An 18,626-nucleotide genomic window follows, 5' to 3' on the forward strand; every position below is an offset into this window, starting at 1 on the left:
GGATGCTCACTCTGCAGGTAGGAGGAATGGAAATCTACCACGCGCTGGACCCTGTGCCAAGCCTGGGCTACTGGGGACAATAAGACAACAGCCACAGGGCTCTCTGCCCTCATGGGGCTTACATTCTATTTATTTTATATTATTTTATTTTATTATTTTTGTCTTTTTAGGGCCACACCCATGGCTTATGGAAGTTCCCAGGCTAGGGGTCCAATCGGAGCTGTAGCTACCGGCCTACACCACAGCCCCAGCAACCGAGGCTTACATTCTAATGAGGAGAGGGGAGGCAGTAGAGAGTAAGTAGGATATTTCAGGTAGTGATGAATTCTCTTTGGGGGGGTTGGGGGAGGGATGGGCTGGGAGGGATGGGTTCTGGGGCAGGGGCCAGGCTGCTTTGGGTGGAATCACCAGAGAAGGGCTCTCCGAGGAGGGAAATTTGAGCGGAGGCCCGATAGAGGGCACTGTAGGCCACTCTTTGAGTGTTTGCATGTTACTCTGAGGGCACCATAAAGCCACTGAGCTTAGGAAGGGGGTGCACAAGGACCCCTTGGGAAAATGGATTGAGGGTGGTCCAGTATGGTTGCTGGGAGACAGAGGGAGAGAGAGAGGGAGAACTTCTTTTAGATATTCCTTCTTTTTATTAAAAATGGGCTTAGGAGTTCCTGTCATGGCTCACTGGTTCATGAACCCGACCATGAACCATGAGGTTGCAGGTTCGATCCCTGGCCTCGCTCAGTGGGTTAAGGATCCGGCGTTGCCGTGAGATGTGGTGTAGGTTGCAGATGTAGCTCGGATCCTGCACTGCTGTGGCTGTGGTGTAGGCTGGCAGCTACAGCTCCAACTAGACCCTTAGCCAGGCCCTAGAAGAAAGCACACACATGCACACACAATGGGCTTAGACTACGTACATTAAATGCCCCCTTGTTCTTATTCTTTCTGCTGCTTCCAGGTCAGAAAATGCAGCTCCAGTTACAAAGGAGCAGCAGCACCCAGCAGCTCCCACAGCCCTTATTGTTAATCAGTCTTTTAATTTTTCCATCCAAAGGGTGAAAAATACATCATAGCAATTTGAGGAACATAGCAATCCTAATAAAATAGTATTGGATCAAAACTCAAAGTATAGGGAGTTCCTGTTATGGCTCAGCAGTAACGAATCTGACTAGTATCCATAAGGACACAGGTTCGATCCCTGGCCTTGCGCAGTAGGTTCAGGATCCAGCGCTGCAGTGAGCTGTGGTGTGGGTCGCCGATGTGGCTCAGATCCCACGTTGCTATGGCTGGGGTGTAGGCCTGCAGCTGCAGCTCTGATTCGACCCCTAGCCTGGGAACTTCCATGTGCTTCAGGTTTGGGCCTAAAGAGCCAAAAAAAAAAAAAAAAAAAGAAAAAAGAAACACCTGAAAGTATAAAATGAATAACAATGAGTCCATACTGATATAAATAAACAACTGAATAAATTAGTAAATGGAGAAAGAAGAGCGAGATCTCCAGTGCAGAACTCGAGGTAGATGAAGAGGGGTTTGAAGAGGGGCATGTAATCCTCCCCTCCTTAACCGTGGGCTGCACAGGACAACTTCCTCCCAAAGCGGAAGGAAGGAAAGAGGCAGGCTCGGGAGTGCGGGGTAATTTCACAGGGAAAAGGTCTGATACACACGATTGCAGCCAGATGATCAAAGTTCACCTCAACTGTCATAAGTCATGGTGACAGTATCTGTTACCAAGTCCAAATTGCCTCATAGTGCTCACTGCACAACAGGCCATGAACCAACTTTATTCAGAGAGCCCGCAGACTGAGCAGATGGTGGACTACTGTCCCAAAGAACCATCTTGCCCAAGTTTGATGCTAGTTTCTTTTTTTTCTTTTCTTTTCTTTTTTTTTTTTTCCTTTGGCTTTTTGACATTTCTTGGGCCACTCCCGTGGCATATGGAGGTTCCCAGGCTAGGGGTCCAATCGGAGCTGTAGCCGCCGGCCTACACCACAGCCACAGCAGCACAGGATCCGAGCCATGTCTGCGACCTACACCACAGCTCAGGGCAACACCAGATCCTTAACCCACTGAGCAAGGTCAGGGATCGAACCTGCAACCTCATGGTTTCTAGTCAGATTCGTTAACCACTGAGCCATGATGGGAACTCCCCTTGGCTGCTTGTTTCTTTTATAGAACAAAGAGGAGGAGTTGAGGTGGTAACTTAAAAAAAAAAAAAAAAAGAAGATTATAAGTTGCTGCAAATTTTTCCTGGTTCCAGCCCAGACTCTGAGAGGATGTGTTCAATTTTTCTTTCCTGCAGCCATTCACAGGTGGGGCTTCCCATGAACAAAGGTGTTTTAGCTTAAGGCTCAGGCATGGGATGGAAGTTCCTGTTGTGGCTCAGCAGTAACGAGCCCAGCTAGTATCCATGAGGATGTGGGTTTGATCCTTGGCTTCACTCAGGGAGTTAAGGATGGGGCATTGCCATGAGCTGTGGTGTAAGCCGGCAGCTACTGCTGATTTGACCCCCTAACCTGGGAACTTCCATATGCCATGGGTGTGGCCCTGAAAAAAAAAAAAACAGCAAAAACTTCAAGCATGGGAAGCTGGGAGTTCCCAGAAATGGGCCATTATGTGTACTTTAAGCTCTAGGCAAGAGCTGTTAAGTGATTAACTTGGAGCCAAAGCAGTAGAAGACAAGTCAGTAAAGGAAACAGATCTAATATGGAGTCGGATTTGTTCTTCCCTGTTACACACGTACCTTTCACATGATGTGAAGAGAAAGGCACTCCACACCCGTGATCATCCTCCTCTCCCCCAAAACACACAGCCCCAGTCTAGGAGAAAAAGATCAGACGAATTCCAGTGGAGGGGTGTATTCTACAAAAAACCTGACCGGTACTCCTCAAACTGTCAAGTCATCAAAAATAAGAACAGTCTGGGGAGTTCCCATTGTGGCTCAGTGGTTAACGAATCTGACTAGGAACCATGAGGTTGCAGGTTCGATCCCTGGCCTTGCTCAGTGGGTTGGGGATCCGGCGTTGCCGTGATCTGTGGTGTAGGTTGCAGATGCGGCTCGGATCCCGTGTTGCTGTGGCTGTGGTGTAGGCCAGAGGCTACAGCTCTGATTAGACCCCTAGCCTGGGAACCTCCTTATGCCGCGGGGAGCGGCCCAAGAAATGGCAAAAAGACAAAAAAAAAAAAAAAAAAGGAAAAAAAAGAACAGTCTGGGCATTCTTTTGTGGCACAGCGGGTTAAGGATCCTGTGTTGTCCTGCCCAGAAACTTCCATATTCCACAGGCACAGCCAAAAAAACCCCAAACAAACAAATGATAGAAACAGTCTGGAGTTCTCTGGTGGCCTAGAAGTTAAGGACTAAGCATTGTCACTCTATGGCTCAGGTTTGATTTCTGGCCTGGGAACTCCTGCATGCTGCAGGCACAGCCCCCGAAATAAAATAAGAATAGTCCGAGGAAAAGTCACAGCCAAGAAAAGACTAAAAAGACTACATGTGGAGTTCTCGTTGTGGCGCAGCGGAAATGAACCCCACTAGAATCCATGAGGTTGCAGGTTCGATCCCTGGCCTCTCTCAGTGGGTTGGGGATCCGGCATTGCCATGAGCTGTGGTGTAGGTCGCAGACGCAGCTCGGATCCCATGTTGCTGTGGCTGTGGTGTAGGTTGGCATCTCGGCTCCAATTCGACCCCTAGTCTGGGAACCTCCATATGCCGTGGGTGTGGCCCGAAAAGGGGAAAAAAAATTGTTTATACTGAATCTCCTAGCCAACACCACAAATACCTCACTTCATGCCCAGCTCTGAAGAGTATTAGCTGTGGATCCTTGGAGAAGTCCCTTATCTCCTGCAGTCTCAGTTTTCTCATTTGCAAACTGTGGCAATTACAGAAGCTGCCTCATTAGGTTGTGTGATTAAATGCGAGGATTGGGGTGCCATTTAGTGAGTGTTCCCAATATGTCTTGGCTAGTTTGGGGCTGTGGGGCCCCTTCCACGGATTTGAAACAGGAGAGAGACACCCTCTTGTTTGCATCTTGGAAATCCATCACCTTCTGGCTGTAGGGTGAGTAGGGAATGGCAGGGAGAGACCAGTCCAGGTGGCAGTGGTCCCAGGGAGCAATGATGGGACCTGAAGACTGCAGTGGGTTGGAGGAGATGCAGCTGGACATTGGGAAGAGAGGCTGGAGGCAAGGCTGGCACCGAGATTCTAATGAGGTGGATGGCAGGGGCCCCCCAAGGTGGGGGGATCACAGGAGGCCACCAGTCTGTGGGTCAGGCTAGGAGGAGCGTGATTTTGTATACTTAGAGCTGGCAGAGTCTGTGGCATCCCAGGTCCAGAGTTGGCTGGCTTTGGGTCTGGCATTCAAGAGTGAGTAGGTTGGGAGTTCTCATCGTAGTGCAGCGGAAACGAATCCAACCAGGAACCACGAGGTTGCGGGTTCGATCCCTGGCCTCACTCAGTGAGTTAAGGATCCAGCTCTGCCCTGAGCTGTGGTGTAGGTCGAAGACGCAGCTGGGATCTGGCATTGCTGTGGCTCTGGCATAGGCTGGAAGCTATAGCTCTGATTAGACCCCTAGCCTGGGAACCTCCATATGCCAAGAGTGCAGCCCTATAAAGACAAAAAAAAAAAAAAAAAAAAAAAAAGAATGAGTAGGTTATGACTTTAGGCTGATGTCAGGCTCTGGCCACCCCTTCCACCCCCACCAGCAGGCAAGGCTCGGAAGCAGGGGCTACTGAGTCTGCGCGAGGCAGGTGGGGGCAGCCACGGTGGTTTAGGGCAGAACGGGGGTCAGAAAAGCATCTCTAGTGGCTTCCTTCCTGCTGCCTCTTCATGGCCACAGCTGACACTTTCTCGGAGTTGCCTCCACTGAGGTCTCTTTCAGACTGTGGCCCTTCCCAGGCTCATTGCCCCCCTCCCATGCCCTGCCTTATATTGAAATCTTAGCAGGGAGGGGTGTCTGGGGCCCCAAAGGGGAATAATGACCCCAAATGAGCTGGGCTGCAGGGAGTACATTAGGGAACCTTTCCTCCTGAACTCTCTGGTGTCTCATGGGGCCACCCCAACCCTACCTCTCCCTCAGTGCTCCTCATTTTCACCCCACCCCCACCTCTCCCTCAGTGCTCCTCATTTTCACCCCACCCCCACCCCCCAGACCCTTTCTGATCAGATTTGGAATCGGAAGGTCTTGAATCCATCTCCCTAACAGAAGCCCAGGTCAGTGCTGCTCTGGGAAGCCCTTCAGTCTCCCAGACCCCCTGAAAGTTTCTGCCTCCCACCCCCGCCCCCCAAACTCCCCACCACCCTCAGTGGTGCCCAGTGTGCCTACGAGCTTCTTGATAGAAGTTCCTGCAGCAGAAGTCGCGGCTGTTCTTCTCTCCACCGCCAGGCGTCACCACCGGCCTGGAAATGGAAGATGCTGCCAGGCCGTCTTGACCCTCTGGCGACAGTCAGCAGGTGAAGAGCTGACGCGCCAGACCAGCCCTACGCGGGGGACTCTGTAGGATGGAAGCCTCGACCTCCCGAGGTGTTGCCACTGGCTGCTCCGGACCCAGGGTCCGATGGGGGTCCACAGGAGGGAGCACCCTTGAATTTTGGCAGCTGTGGCCGGGAGTGGAGGCAAACTCGAGCGCCAGGGTGCAGGTGAGCGTGGGAACACAGGGCCCCTGGCGCCTACACACACCTTCTCTGTGAGAAGGAAGGGGAACTCTCTGTAGATGTCACCTTGACTCTTTCAGAAATAAAGAACCCGAGGCTCGTTTCCGTGCCCCACGTGGCAGGATCCCTCTCCCTCTCCCAGTTGAGGCCATCTGCACTCCGGAACTGCCTCCTGCAAGCTCCTGGTCCGACAGCAACGTGAAAATCTGGGGATGAAAGAGAAACTGAATGTGCATATAATCGACAGCATTTATTGAGCACTTACTATGTGCCGGACGCTGTTCCCAACAAGCTTATACGTGGATCCTGTTATTATCCCCATGAAGAAACTGGGCACGATGAGATAAAGTCATTTTTTTTTGCCCAATACATAGCAAAAAAGGCAGGATTGGGACTCAAGCGATCTGGCTCCTAAGACCAATCGCGCGACAACGCCTCTGAGCAGCACAGGCTGTTGGTTGTCCTGGGGGGGGGGTCTTCATCAAGCGCCTGGGCTCTGGCCACTGGTGAGCGGGGGCGAGAGTGGCGAGGTGGGGGGACAACGCGGCTGGCGGGTTCAGCCCAGCTACCCTCGCGGGGCAAAGCGCCCGCAGTGCCCCAAGTGCCCACCAGGCGGCGCACCGACCCCACGCCCCTCAGACACCACATGCCCGCCCGGTGCCTGCGGGGGCCGTGGCATTAACCACAGCGGCCTGAGCCCAAGGCGACAGGTGGAGGACAGATGACCTGGTGCCAGGTCCCTGCCAAGTGCTCTGCAGTCTAGCCGTTCAGTTCAGGGCCTGTTTTCTCCCTCTTGCTTCTCACCTCGGAAGATCCTGAGTAGCGGAAGGAGAGCTGCCAGACTCATTTTGTTCCAGCGCTTCCCTGTACAGGAAACACTCTCCACCAGCTCAAAGCAGACAAAAGATCAAGGTGTGCTGCGTGCCCAGTAGAAAGCCAGATGTCCTCCCAGGCACCAAGTCCTCGCCCCAGGGGAGGGCCCTTTTACAGACAGGGCAGCGGAGGCCCCCTCAAAACAAGAGGTTTGCCCAAGATCACCCACACAGCAGATCTCAGAGCCAGACCCTAATCCAAGGCTGCTGGACCCCACGTCTTTCCCTTCTGTGCTCAACAAGAGCAGGCATGGGGGCCTTTACAGCCAGAAGGAGGGGCCTCCTGGCAGGAGAGGCAGGGGCATAGAAAGACGACCCGCAAAGCCCAAGGCAGGAGTCAGGCACCATGTGGGATGTGAGTGGGCAGCTCCCCTCCGGCCTCTGGAGCCAGGAGGTTCCCACCTGCTTCCTGGCTGGCATGTCCCCACCCGACCTCACCCCCTCTCTTCCGTCGCTCCTCCCTGTGTGACTGGCCCTGGCAACCCCATTTTGCACCCTCACTGTGCTCTGTTCTTTTTGAGCTCCTCACATTCTCGCCTCTGATAACTCTGGAGGCTCACACACCTCCCAGCCCGGTCCCTCCACTAGGACCTCCACTCGGCACCCAGCCCTTTGCTGTCCGTGGCGGGGCGCAGCATCCTCCTGCAAACCTGCCCTCTATCCGCCATTCCAGAAGGCTGGCGGTCACCTGACTCCTCAAGCCCAGTCCTAGAGTCTAACTTCTCTCCATTCCATCCCTTAAAAGGTCTTTCACAGAGTTCCCATCGTGGTGCAGTGGTTAACGAATCTGACTAGGAACCATGAGGTTGCAGGTTCGATCCCTGGTCTTGCTCAGTGGGTTAAAGATCTGGTGTTGCCGTGAGCTGTGGTGTAGGTTGCAGACATGGCTCGGATCCCGAGTTGCTGTGGCTCTGGTGTAGGCCAGCAGCTACAGTTCCAACTGGACCCCTAGCCTGGGAACCTCCATATGCCGAGGGAGCAGCCATAGAAAAGACAAAAAAAAAAAAAAAAAAAAAAAAAAAAGGGTCTTTTGAGGTCATCCCTCCCTTCCCATCCCCAGGGGTTCTGCCCTAATTCAGGCCATCATCACCTCCAAGCCTCCAGGTCCACCTCTTAAATCTACTTAAGGGATCTTTCTAGAGATCGTTCAAGAGTGCAAATCTGCCCCCTCTTTAAAACTTGTAAATTTGGAATTCTCGTCGTGGCACAGTGGAAATGAATCCAACTAGAATCCATGAGGACGCAGGCTCCATCCCTGGCCTCACTCAGTGGGTCAGGGATCCAGTGTTGCTGTGAGCTGTGGTGTAGATCACAGATGCAGCTTGGATCCAGCATTGCTGTGGCTGTGGTGTAGGCCGGCAGCTGTAGCTCGGATTCGACCCCTAGCCCGGGAACCTCCATATGCTGAGGGAGCAGCCCTAGAAAAGACAAAAAAAAAAAAAAAAAAACCTTGTAAAATTAAACTTACAGTAATTGACACATTGTAAATCAACTATACTCTAATAATTTTTTTTTCGGTCATTTTAGGCCCATACCTTTGGCATTTGGAAGTTCCCAGGCTAGGGCTGGAATGAGAAATGCAGCTGCCGGCCTACACAACAGCTACAGCAATGCCAGATCTGAGCCACCTCTGGGACCTATAGCACAGCTCACGGCAATGCCAGATCCTTTAACCCACTGAGTGAGGCCAGGGATCAAACCTGCATCCTCAGGGATACTAGTCGGGTTCTTAACCTGCTGAGCCACATGGGGAACTCCAACTCCAATCATTTTTTAAAAATGTTTGTAACCTCCCCCCAAAAGATACATGCATTTAAAAAAAAAAAAAACCCTTAAAAACAAAAAATAAAAACACCTTAACACAGGAGGAAGCCCAAACTCTTTCACTAGACCCATAAAGCCCTGGCTATCCAGCCCCCTCCCATCTCTCTGGCTCACGCTTCTAGAATCTTCCTAGTCCTGGCAGGCGCTGTTCCCTCTGCCTAGAAGGCTACCCCCCCCAGCTCCATGGTGGGCCAAGGCCTCCTCATCCTTCTGTCCAGTGTCCAATGTCACATCTCACAGAGCTTTCCGGGGCCACTTCCAGGTCAAATGGGACCGCCCACCCCTCTTTAGCTCCTCCCCCACCCCAGCTTGGTGGTCTCCTTTCTTTATACCACCTGCCAGCATCTCAGAGCTTGTTTTTGGATGCTTAGCTATTTCATGTGTCTGTCCCAGAGCCCAACTGGTCTGCTTGACTAAGGACAGCCGTCTCTCATTCACAGCTGTACCCCCACACCCAGCCCAGGACCCAACATAAAAGTAGACACCCGATAACTATTTGTGGAACAAATGAGTCTTTCATCTCATCCTCATCAAAACCCCATTCCCAGGCTTGCTTTCATCTCTGGCCTTTGCATGAGCTGCTTTCTCTGCCTGGAAGCTTCTTTCTTTCCCCTCCCCACCTGAGCTGATCCACATTTCACAAGACTGATTTCTCTGGGATTCGTCCTTCGCCACCTCATTAGACTTAGGGGTCCCCCCTGGGTTCCCCTGGTCCCCTCGACATAGGGTTCTCTCCTGACACTCACACCTTGCAAACGTCCAGGGGAAACGTGAGAGATTATTAGCGGTAATGTTCTACCCCCACCTCTCCCCTGGATCCCTCTGCTCCAGCTGGTTCAAAAGCATCCATTCTCTGGCTTTCAAACCATCAGGAACCCAATTTCCTATTCATTCAATAAGCACCGATCAGGCACCCCTGTGTTGTTTTCTTTCCTGGGGCACTGGGGAGGCAGGGAGGAGGGAGGGTATAAACAGGCTTCTTCCCAGGGTGAGATCAAGTGAAGCAGGTAAAAGCATCAGAAATGCTAAGCAGATGCCCAGCCAATCCACATCCAGGGTGCAGGTGGGCAGGTGCAGGTGGGTGCAAGGAGGCTGAGGGCCCAGGGGCGGGACTAGTGCATTGAGATCTGCCCTCCTTCATGGAGCATCTGCCGTGGGGGGTGAGGGGGTTGCTGGGGAGACCCCAGAGGTGAGCCTGCCTGCCTGACACACTGGGGGTTCCTTACCTCCAGCACAGCAGTGTCCAGAGTTCACTGAGTCTGCGGGCTGTCTTTCCTCTTTGGGAGCAGCTGGGAGGCCCCAGGTTGGGTACAGTTGCCGGAGGAGCCAAACGCAGTGGTCTTTTTTGTCTCTCTCTTGCCAGGCTGCTCTGCTCCTCTGAGCTGCTGCTAATTCCATCTTTCCTGATATTCCCCACACGCCATTCTATCAAAGTGAAGTCCAGGGGCTGCCTCAATGGGCATTTCCTGGGATATGGGCAAAAAATGCATGGAAGGTCCTGGGCTCCCCGCTGCCACCCTTGGGTGGGCCCCTAGCATCTGCGTTCGTACCATAACCTTCGCTTGGTGCACCCCAGTGTGAGCGCCCCACTGCTCTTGTTGCTTCTGGGATCAGCCCACACGCCCTCCGTGCCCCTGGCTGCCGGTTCCTGCCTGGGAGCCTTTGGGGGCTGCTCTTCCTCTGCCCACCCCTTAAACGCCAGGGTGCCCAGGCTCCTCCATCCAAGCCCCTTGTTCCTCTCACGCATCCATCCCTTCAGTCCCCCAGGCTAGACTTTCTCCTGCCCTCGGCTGGCCAACAGCAAGCCCCAGACTTTTTTTTTTTTTTTTTGTCTTTTTGCCATTTCTTAGGCTGCTCCCACAGCATATGGAGGTTCCCAGGCTAGGGGTCCAATCAGAGCTGTAGCTGCCAGCCTACACCAGAGCCACAGCAATGCGGGATCTGAGCCACGTCTGCAACCTACACCACAGGTCACGGCAACGCTGGATCCCTAACCCACTGAGCAAGGCCAGGGATCGAACCCGCAACCTCATGGTTCCTAGTCAGATTTGTTAACCACTGAGCCACGACGGGAACTCCACAAGCCCCAGATTTGACATGACCAAAGTTGACCCCTTCATCCCTTGCCCTGCCCCCATAGTGCCCACCTCAGCCAGCATCTTGCCTACTGTTCAAGCCAGAAACTTGGGTATCATACATGACTCCCTGTCTCCCTTCCTCCCTCATGTCAGCAATAACTCAACCCTGATCTGCCTCCTAAAGATGTTTTCAGTCTCCCCCTAACTGGTTCCCTCCCTCTAGTCTTTCCTCTTTCTGGTGAATTCTCCAAAAGCTTTATCAACAGCAAATCTGGCTCAGTGGTAACGAACTACCCAACTAGGATCCAGGAGGATGCGGATTCAATCCCTGGCCTCGCTCAGTGGGTTAAGGATCTGACGTTGCTGTGACCTGTGGTGTAGGTTGCACTCGGACCCCTCATTGCTGTGGCTGTGTTGTAGGCTGGCAGCTGTAGCTCCGATTCGATCCCTAGCCTGGGAACTTCCATAGGCCACAGAGGCAGCCCTAAAAAGACAAAAACCAAACACCGCCCCCCACTACAAATCTGACTGTAATCACCAGCCTCCTTAAAACTCTTCAAAGGATTTTTAAGGTCCTAACCCCTTGACCTGCACATAAGACCTTCCATCAGGTGGTCCCAGCTTCCTGCTCCAAGCATCCTCCTCTCTCCTTTGAGTTCCAGCAACAGCAAACTGCTTCCGGTTCTAGCCCCTGGACCTCTGACCATTTATTTCTTGTGACTTCAGCATCACCTCCTCCAGGAAGCCACCCCTGTCTGCCCCTGCTCCGATGATCCTTGGCATCTAGGGAGGGATCTGTTATTGCACTCACTACACTGAGTTATCATTGATTTTCGCGCCTTGGTTCTGCGCTAGCCAGTGAGATTCCCAAGGCCAGGAAGGGTGTCCCATTCATCTCTGTGTCCCAACCCCTGGCCTGGTGCCTGGCACCGAGGACAGGCTTGGCTCGTGGTTGATGGATGAATGAGGACGGGAAATTTGAAGGAAGTGAGAGGCAGGAAGGACTGAGAGGGCAGGGAGGGCAAGCCTGGCAGGAGGTGCAGCCAGAGCAAATGTGTGGGCAGTGGAAAAGCCAGAGCTTCCCTTTATTGTACGCCACGACTGCCCGCCAGCCATTGTGCCTGTGCTCGGTTTGCACATTCTGTCTCCTTTAATTCTTACAACTACAGATCAGGAAACTGGCATCAGAGAACCAAAGCAACCTGCCCAAGGTCACACAGCCAGGCCTGGAGTGGAATCCAGGACTGTCTGGCCCGAAAGCCTGTGCTCTTTTTGCTGGGTCACACCGCTCTCCTGGGGATAAGACCTTCTGGAGATGGACAGGGAGTGGGCCCAGCTACGCCTCTGCCTCGCTGAGAGCCGGAACCAGCTGCCCACGCTCAGGCCGACAGCTTCCTCCTCCCAGCCGGACCAGAGGCTCAGAGGCCAGACAAGGATTTATCTGTTCCTTCCTCCCCTGGCTTTGGGGTGGGGGGTGGGGGTCTTTGACTAGACAAGCACATTCCCACCCCCACCCCCGGGGAAGGGCTGCTGCATCCTGTACCACCCAGGGTGCCTGAGGAATGCAGGGGGCTCTGAGACGCTGCCTGGGTTCTGCAGAATCTGTCTCCCTCATCGCACTTGGCCCAGGCTGATATTAAGATTCATCTGCATTCCCCGCGCACCCGCCTGGCAGATGGTGGGGGAGGAGGCTGGGTGCGTGCTGGGGGCTGCAGCCAGAGACCAAACTGGGCCTCGAGGGCCAGGGCAGAGTGCCCACCCTCCCTGCCCCACGGGGCCCAGCCCAGGCTGGAACCACTCCAAATGCTGGGGTGCCTCCTCACCCTCACAGCTTCTAAGGGATGGTAGGATCTGACCTTTGGTTTTTCTAAGGACTAAAAGGGCCCTGCAAACCCAGGCAGAAAACAGAGCTGTAAGGTGATGGCGGATGAGCCCCTCCTTGGAAAATCTCAAATGAGGATCTTTTTTTCTTCCTTCTTGCCCTGGAGGCTTGCAGAGACCAGAGACAGACAGAGACTCAGCTGGGCAGAGAAGCCCCACATCCCAACCTGTGATGCCCTGGATTCCAGGGAGGGCAGTAGCAAAGAATGGAGGTACAGCCATTGGTACAGCCTTCTGGGGCCGGGGGGGAGGTTTATCCCCTGACCCCAGATTCAGAATCCAGCCTGACCCGGCGCAGCCCTTTCAGCCCAGAGCTCCAGCCAAAAGTTTCCTGTCACAGCGATTGGACTGAGAGGTGCAGGGGGCAGGCACGGAGGGTTATCTCAGCCCCTCTGAGTAAAGTAGAAGAGGAAAGGGACTGACATGATACCAAAAGGACTACAGGCTAGACACCTAGAAGAACTTCCCTTGGCACAAAAGCAGAAAATTGGACTTTGGGCTGTGGGGATAGGAGAATGTTCTTTTCTGGCTCTTGTAACGGTTGGGAAAAAATGATCTTTCCAAATTCCAGGTCTCTCGGGGTTCGGGGCCTGGCAGCAGATCCCCAAATGCCCGCTCCCGGGGACAGGCGCCTTGCCAGAGGGGTGGAAAAAGTAGGGTGCCTTTCCCCGGGCCACCACCCTCTCCCTTCCTCGCCAAGCGTTACTCCGCCCCCGCGTCTGTCCCCGGCCTCCCAGGTCCCGGGGCTGCGGGCCGGCAGGGGAGGAGTTAACTCCGGAGGTACCGGCTGGGCTCACAGTACCTGCCGCCGCCGCCGCCGCCGCCGCCGCCGCCGCCGCCGCCGCCGCGGGTGGGAGGGACGAGGAAGCGGAGCCGCCTGGGCGCCGGGAGCGCTCCAGTCTGGCGGGGCGCAGCGAGGCGAGCGGCGGCGGGGCTCGGCTCGGCCCGGGGCTTCCGCCAGGGGGCGCGCCGCGACGGGGCGGGAGGGGCCGTCTGGTCTGGGGAATTAGCGCAGGGACGAGCGCGCGCGCGGGTCCCCCACACATCTGGGCGAGAGCCGCGCCACTGGAACCGAGGGGGCATATCGGGAGCGACGGAGCCACCGCGCAGCTGGGGCCCTTCGAGGCGCTCGGGGCGCACATCTGGGGCCTCGCGAGGGGGCCACGCCGCGCGCAGCTGGACCAGGGGAGGGGGGGCTGCGGCTGCACAGCTGGACCGAAGGGGGCGGGGTCGGTCCTGGGCGGCTGGCAGCGCGGAGGGCCGCGAGTGGCCGGGCACTGGAGCATGGGACGGCGCACCTGAAAGAGCAGGGGTGAAGAAGGGCCTGGGACCCTAAAGGAAAAAGAGGAGAGAAAGGGGCACGGGAGCAAAGGACGAAGATGCAACTGACTCGCTGCTGCTTCGTGTTCCTAGTGCAGGGCAGCCTCTATCTGGTGAGTGGTCCGCGGGGAGCGGCGCGGAGGGGCGGGGGCCCGGAGAATTGGGGGAGAGCGCGGGAAGCTCCGGAGCCCGGAAACTTTCTCCCTTCCCCCCCACATCCCGGGGATGGAAGCGTAGCCTGGAGGCTGGGGGAGAGGGCGGGTCCGAGGCCGGAGACTGTACAGAAAGGGTTAATAGGGGCGGGGAGAGGGTGCTGGGCTGGCCCACCCACTCGGCCGCTGGTGGCAGGAGGTGCGACGGGCACGAGGGAAAATGCCCGCAGCCGTCGCCAAGGGTTACTCGACCCCTTTCGGCGCCCGGGGCCCCGCGGAAGGGGAGTGGGAGGTGGTTGTGGAGCCGATGACCTGCCAGGGCAGGGGGCGTGGGCTCGTCTCTGACCTCGGGGGACCCGGAGGACCCCGGGCTCTGGGTTCCCCAGCGCACGAGCCTGTCCAGGAGGGGGGCCGCCCCTGCGTCCCTCGCTCCCGCCTTCCCTCCCGCTCCCTCCCTCCCTCCCTCCCCGCCTGTTGTTTTCCTCTCCGCTCCCGGCTGCGCGCAGCCCGAGCCCCACAGGACCTGGGCAGGCGGCTCCCGCCCCGGGCGCTCGCGGTAGCTGAGCGGAGCGCCCGGAGCCGGCTCCCCGTGCGCTCGCTCGCGCCTTCCCTGCGGCCCAGGACGGGGGGAATCCACCCCCGCCCCCCCAGCCCAGGGCTCAACTCCCCTCCGACCCAGCGCCCGCCAATCGGCTACCTAGCAATCCTGTCGTGGAGAAGCCTCGGCCCCACATCTGGGTCTGCCCTTCTCAAAACAATAATCCCCTTTGCCACTGGGTGGGCGAATCCTTCTCCCCATCCTCCAGCCTTCAGCTGTGACCCTAGGAGGCCAAGTACACAGAGGTCTGCCGCCGGGAGCCCAACTCCCAGAGTCTCTCCTCCTGCTGTCTCTCTGCCCTGGCTTTGGATCCTGGCAGGCAGGGCCACTGCACACAACCGAGGTCATGGCCAGAGCAGAACAGGGGACCAGAGGACCCCAACCCCCTTTGGAGCCCTCCAGACCCCAGCCCGTAGGCATCCTATGTCCTCACCCCAGGGTCACTAGCAATTCCAGATGCTGCTCAGCTGTGTGCTGGGGCCCCTGGTCTTGGTATCGAGACACAGAGGGCCAATCCTTGCTTCAAAAGCTGAGCACACCCACACCGGGTGACTGTCCTCAGGAACCCTGGTGCCCTCTGGAGCTGTGTCCTCTGTTTGAGCTCATCAGGCTGTCCTGCTGGCCTTCCCCACCGCTCCTCCAAGAAACATCCCCAGATGTTGCCTGTCCCTGGGGCTGATGCCGCAGAGGCCAGTGGAGGCTCTGCAGAGCTTTACACGAGATTCCAGGTGGGGATGGGGCTCGGATAAAACCCCCATAGGAGGACCCATCTGGTTTGTGAGACTGGGAGTGCGGAGGGATGGGAGGGCTGAGTCTGTGCGACGTAGCCGTGAATGATGGTATCTGTGAGCCTCATGTCGCCATCTGTGAAATGGGCACAATACGAACTCCTGCCTCCTAGCACAAAGAATGCTCTGGCCTGTTATCATCAGTGGTCCCCAGAGGAGCATTTGGCCATCCTCTTGGGTATGGAACGCACCCGCGTCTCCCTCTCGTCGTCCTGCCAAAACCTAAACCGCATTTGTATTTGAGGGAGAATTTCACTGAGTTCCTTTTTCTTTTCCATTATCTGTTGATTCTCTTTGCCTCTGAGGGTAAAACTTTCCCAGGGTAGGGATGGTATCTCATCCAGCAGACTGGGAAGTCCCCAAAGGCAGGGACTGTACCTCCCCTGCCAAACTCAGGGCTCTCCCAGCAGAGGGATGGAGCTCCCCTGTCTGACTTGGGGCTCTCTGAGGCCAGAGACTAAGCCTCTCCCCATCGGCCAGGGAATTTCACAAAGGCAGGGACTCTGTCTCTCCTGTCAGACAGGGGTGCTCTGTCAGCACAAGGATGTGCTTCTGCCATCAGATGAAGGCTCTGCCAAGATCAGAAGCAGGGCCACCCCCATCAGACTGGGGACCAGGAGTACAGACCATGTACCTCTGCTGCCGTGGTCCCCTGGAGAGTCTTCTCCACTGTCCTTCCAGATTTTGAACAGTGGCCAGAGGCAAGACAGTGGGGAGAGGAGGGAGGGGTGAGCAGAAGGCCAGAACATGAGATGGAGGAGTTCCCGTTGTGGCTCAGTGGTTAATGAATCTGACTAGGAACCATGAGGTTGCGGGTTCGATCCCTGGCCTTGCTCAGTGAGTGAAGGATCCAGTGTTGCCGTGAGCTGTGGTGTAGGTCACAGATGTGGCTCGGATCCTGCATTGCTGTGACTGTGGTATAGACCGGCGGCTACAGCTTCAATTGGACCCCTAGCCTGGGAACCTCCATACGCCGCAGGTGCGGCCCTAGAAAAGACCAAAACAAAAACCCACAAAAAGAACATGAGATGGATGAGACACAGGCCAGAGTGCACGCCCAACCCCAGCAGAAGTGGGCAAGGCAAAGGGGCCCCTCTGCCCCCAGTCAGAGCGGAAGGGTGGGCAGAGAGACGATGCTGGTGGTGGGGAGCGGTGGGCCAGCCTTCCTGGGTCTTCTGGGGACCCAGGGCACTCATTCTCCTCCCGACTGCGTCCACAGGTCATCTGCGGCCAGGATGACGGTCCCCCTGGCTCAGAGGACACTGAGCACGAAGACCGGGAGAGCCAGCCCCGGCCTCGGATGCCTCGCAAGCGAGGCCACATCTCACCAAAGTCCCGCCCCGTGGCCAACTCTCCTCTCCTAGGGCTGCTGGCTCCACCTGGGGAGGCATGGGGCGTCCTCGGGCAGCCCCCCAGTCGCCCGAACCACAGCGCCCCCCCGTCAGCCAAGGTGAAGAAAATCTTTGGCTGGGGCGACTTCTACTCCAACATCAAGACGGTGGCCCTGAACCTGCTGGTCACGGGGAAGATCGTGGACCACGGCAACGGGACCTTCAGCGTCCACTTCCGACACAATGCCACGGGCCAGGGCAACATCTCCATCAGCCTCGTGCCCCCCAGCAAAGCTGTCGAGTTCCACCAGGAGCAGCAGATCTTCATTGAAGCCAAGGCCTCCAAAATCTTCAACTGCCGGATGGAGTGGGAGAAGGTGGAACGGGGCCGCCGGATCTCCCTCTGCACCCATGACCCGGCCAAGACCTGCTCCCGAGACCACGCTCAGAGCTCGGCCACCTGGAGCTGCTCGCAGCCCTTCAAAGTCGTCTGCGTCTACATCGCCTTCTACAGCACGGACTACAGGCTGGTCCAGAAGGTGTGCCCGGATTACAACTACCACAGCGATACTCCCTACTACCCCTCCGGGTGACCCTGGACAGGCCACAGTGGCCGGGCCAGGGCTGGAAGGACAGGCCTGCCCACGCAGGAAGCCATCTGTCTGGATGCTGGGCAGGGAGGGGAAGGGGCCGCAGGCAGGGAGCACGGGGGCGGAGAGGAGGCGATGCCAAGCAGGGCCAGGGCCAAGTCTCAGGCGGCGGGGAACGGGGCGCAGGTGCGGGCCCCAAAGTGAGGTTGTGGAGTGACCAGGACACAGGAGCGCCGGCCGAGGAGTGGATTCTCCGGGCAGCATCCTGGGGCTTCCTCGCTGACCTCCTGCTGGGTCCAGGAGGCCCCTCCTGAGGCACACAGACCCGCAGCGTCATCGAGAGGAGCCTAAAACCTTGGCTCCCTCCCTGCCATCCTGAGAAAGAATACAGGCAACGAGGAGAGAGCTGTTTCATCACTGGGGATACCAAGGGGCCCCTGCAGGATGGCTGAGCTGGGGCGTCCGGGGCGCCAGCCCTGGGAATCCTCTGGCTGCATCCAGAGGGCAGCCCTGAGCCCTCATCCTGGACTGTGGACGGAGCTCGGCTTAAGGCTGAAGTGGTGACCCTGGGAGTCTTTGCTGTCTTGACAAATGGACCATCTGCCCCCAGCCAGGCCACCCCTTTCCAAAATTCCTTCTCCTACCATTGCTCCCCGCTCCCACCCTCGTGCTGACACCCCGCCCCTTCCCCCACCCGTAAGCTGAGCCCGAGGGCAATCGTTGTTCTCCCAGCACCCAGGCCACAGGTGGAAGCCCACCCTCAGCCACGTGCCCCTCCTCCACCCCCACCCCTTGCCCGCTCCCCAGGGGAGCGTCCTGGTCCAGCGAAGGCGCCTTCCATAGCCAGCCTTGCCCATGAGCCTGGGGTTTCACCGGCCAGGATAGAGATGCTGCCTCCCTCGTGGCCAGAAGGACCAGGAGCAGCTCGGCCCAGGGAGGCCGGGCTGTGGAGGGCGTGCTGGACCTGCCCCGTCGTGTCTGTCTGTAGGGGGGAGGGGGGAGGTTTTGTGAAATCACCTGACCGTCGATGTCTGTGTGCAGAATTTTGTTCTTGGAGCAGAGAATAAAGCTTTCCCAGGGCACTGGACTCTGAGTTGTCCGAGGCTGGGGGGTGGGGATGCGGGTGCCCCGCAGTCCAGCCAGCGTTTCTCAAATGGCAGCTGGATGTTTCCTGGAGGCTGGAGCTGCCGGTTTCCAACAGCTGCCAAAGCTGATGCTGCAGGACCTTCCTTTCTGCCCTGTTTCCAGGTTGAGGGGCGAGGGGCATCTACGAAGTCTCTGGGGAGGAAGCGCTCAGAGGCGGGATTGGCCACAGAGCAGGGCTCCCTGCTGCCTTCCTGGATCACCATCTGGGTGGGCCCACTGGGGTCCTGCCGCTCTGGCAGGATTTTGCTCTGTGACCTTGGCCAAGTCCATTGTCCTCCCTGGTTCTCTTTTCCTTTCTTCTCTATAAAATCAAGAGCTTGCCTGGCCCCAGAGTGGATTCAATGCAGAGGTTCTCAAAGATGAGCAGGCCTCTGAATCGCCAAGAGGGTGGTTAAAACACCGATTTCTGG

The 18,626-nt window shown here is 56.7% G+C and overlaps 1 protein-coding gene and 1 long non-coding RNA gene across 2 annotated transcripts; one reads left to right on the forward strand and one right to left on the reverse strand.

Annotated features, from left to right (window-relative positions):
• Nucleotides 1-618: 618 nt before the first annotated feature.
• On the reverse strand, nucleotides 619-13,188 carry LOC146398153 (uncharacterized). The gene is made up of 4 exons (XR_014820417.1): nucleotides 13,094-13,188; nucleotides 5,308-5,842; nucleotides 2,729-4,589; nucleotides 619-860 (listed from the first exon to the last, which is right to left on the reverse strand). It is a non-coding gene; the product is annotated as an uncharacterized LOC146398153 (long non-coding RNA).
• NXPH3 (neurexophilin 3) lies at nucleotides 13,117-18,152 on the forward strand. Its single transcript, XM_003483007.5, has 2 exons — nucleotides 13,117-13,724; nucleotides 16,369-18,152. Exons 1-2 carry the CDS (start codon nucleotides 13,671-13,673, stop codon nucleotides 17,071-17,073), a joined length of 759 nt encoding a protein of 252 aa, XP_003483055.1. The 5' UTR covers nucleotides 13,117-13,670; the 3' UTR covers nucleotides 17,074-18,152.
• Nucleotides 18,153-18,626: the final 474 nt, after the last annotated feature.

This window comes from Sus scrofa, chromosome 12, assembly GCF_054392235.1.
Source record: "Sus scrofa isolate SSC_HxYL_T2T_F1_AM1 chromosome 12, Sscrofa_HxYL_maternal_Yorkshire_Landrace_v2.0, whole genome shotgun sequence".
Classification (NCBI taxonomy): Eukaryota; Metazoa; Chordata; class Mammalia; order Artiodactyla; family Suidae; genus Sus; species Sus scrofa.

Excerpts from the sequence above, each read along its gene's own strand:
- NXPH3 (XM_003483007.5), top strand. The coding sequence starts at position 13,671 with ATGCAACTGACTCGCTGCTGCTTCGTGTTCCTAGTGCAGGGCAGCCTC. Across the intron at positions 13,725-16,368 it reads TGCAGGGCAGCCTCTATCTG|GTCATCTGCGGCCAGGATGA; the intron begins GTGAGTGGTCCG and ends CTGCGTCCACAG.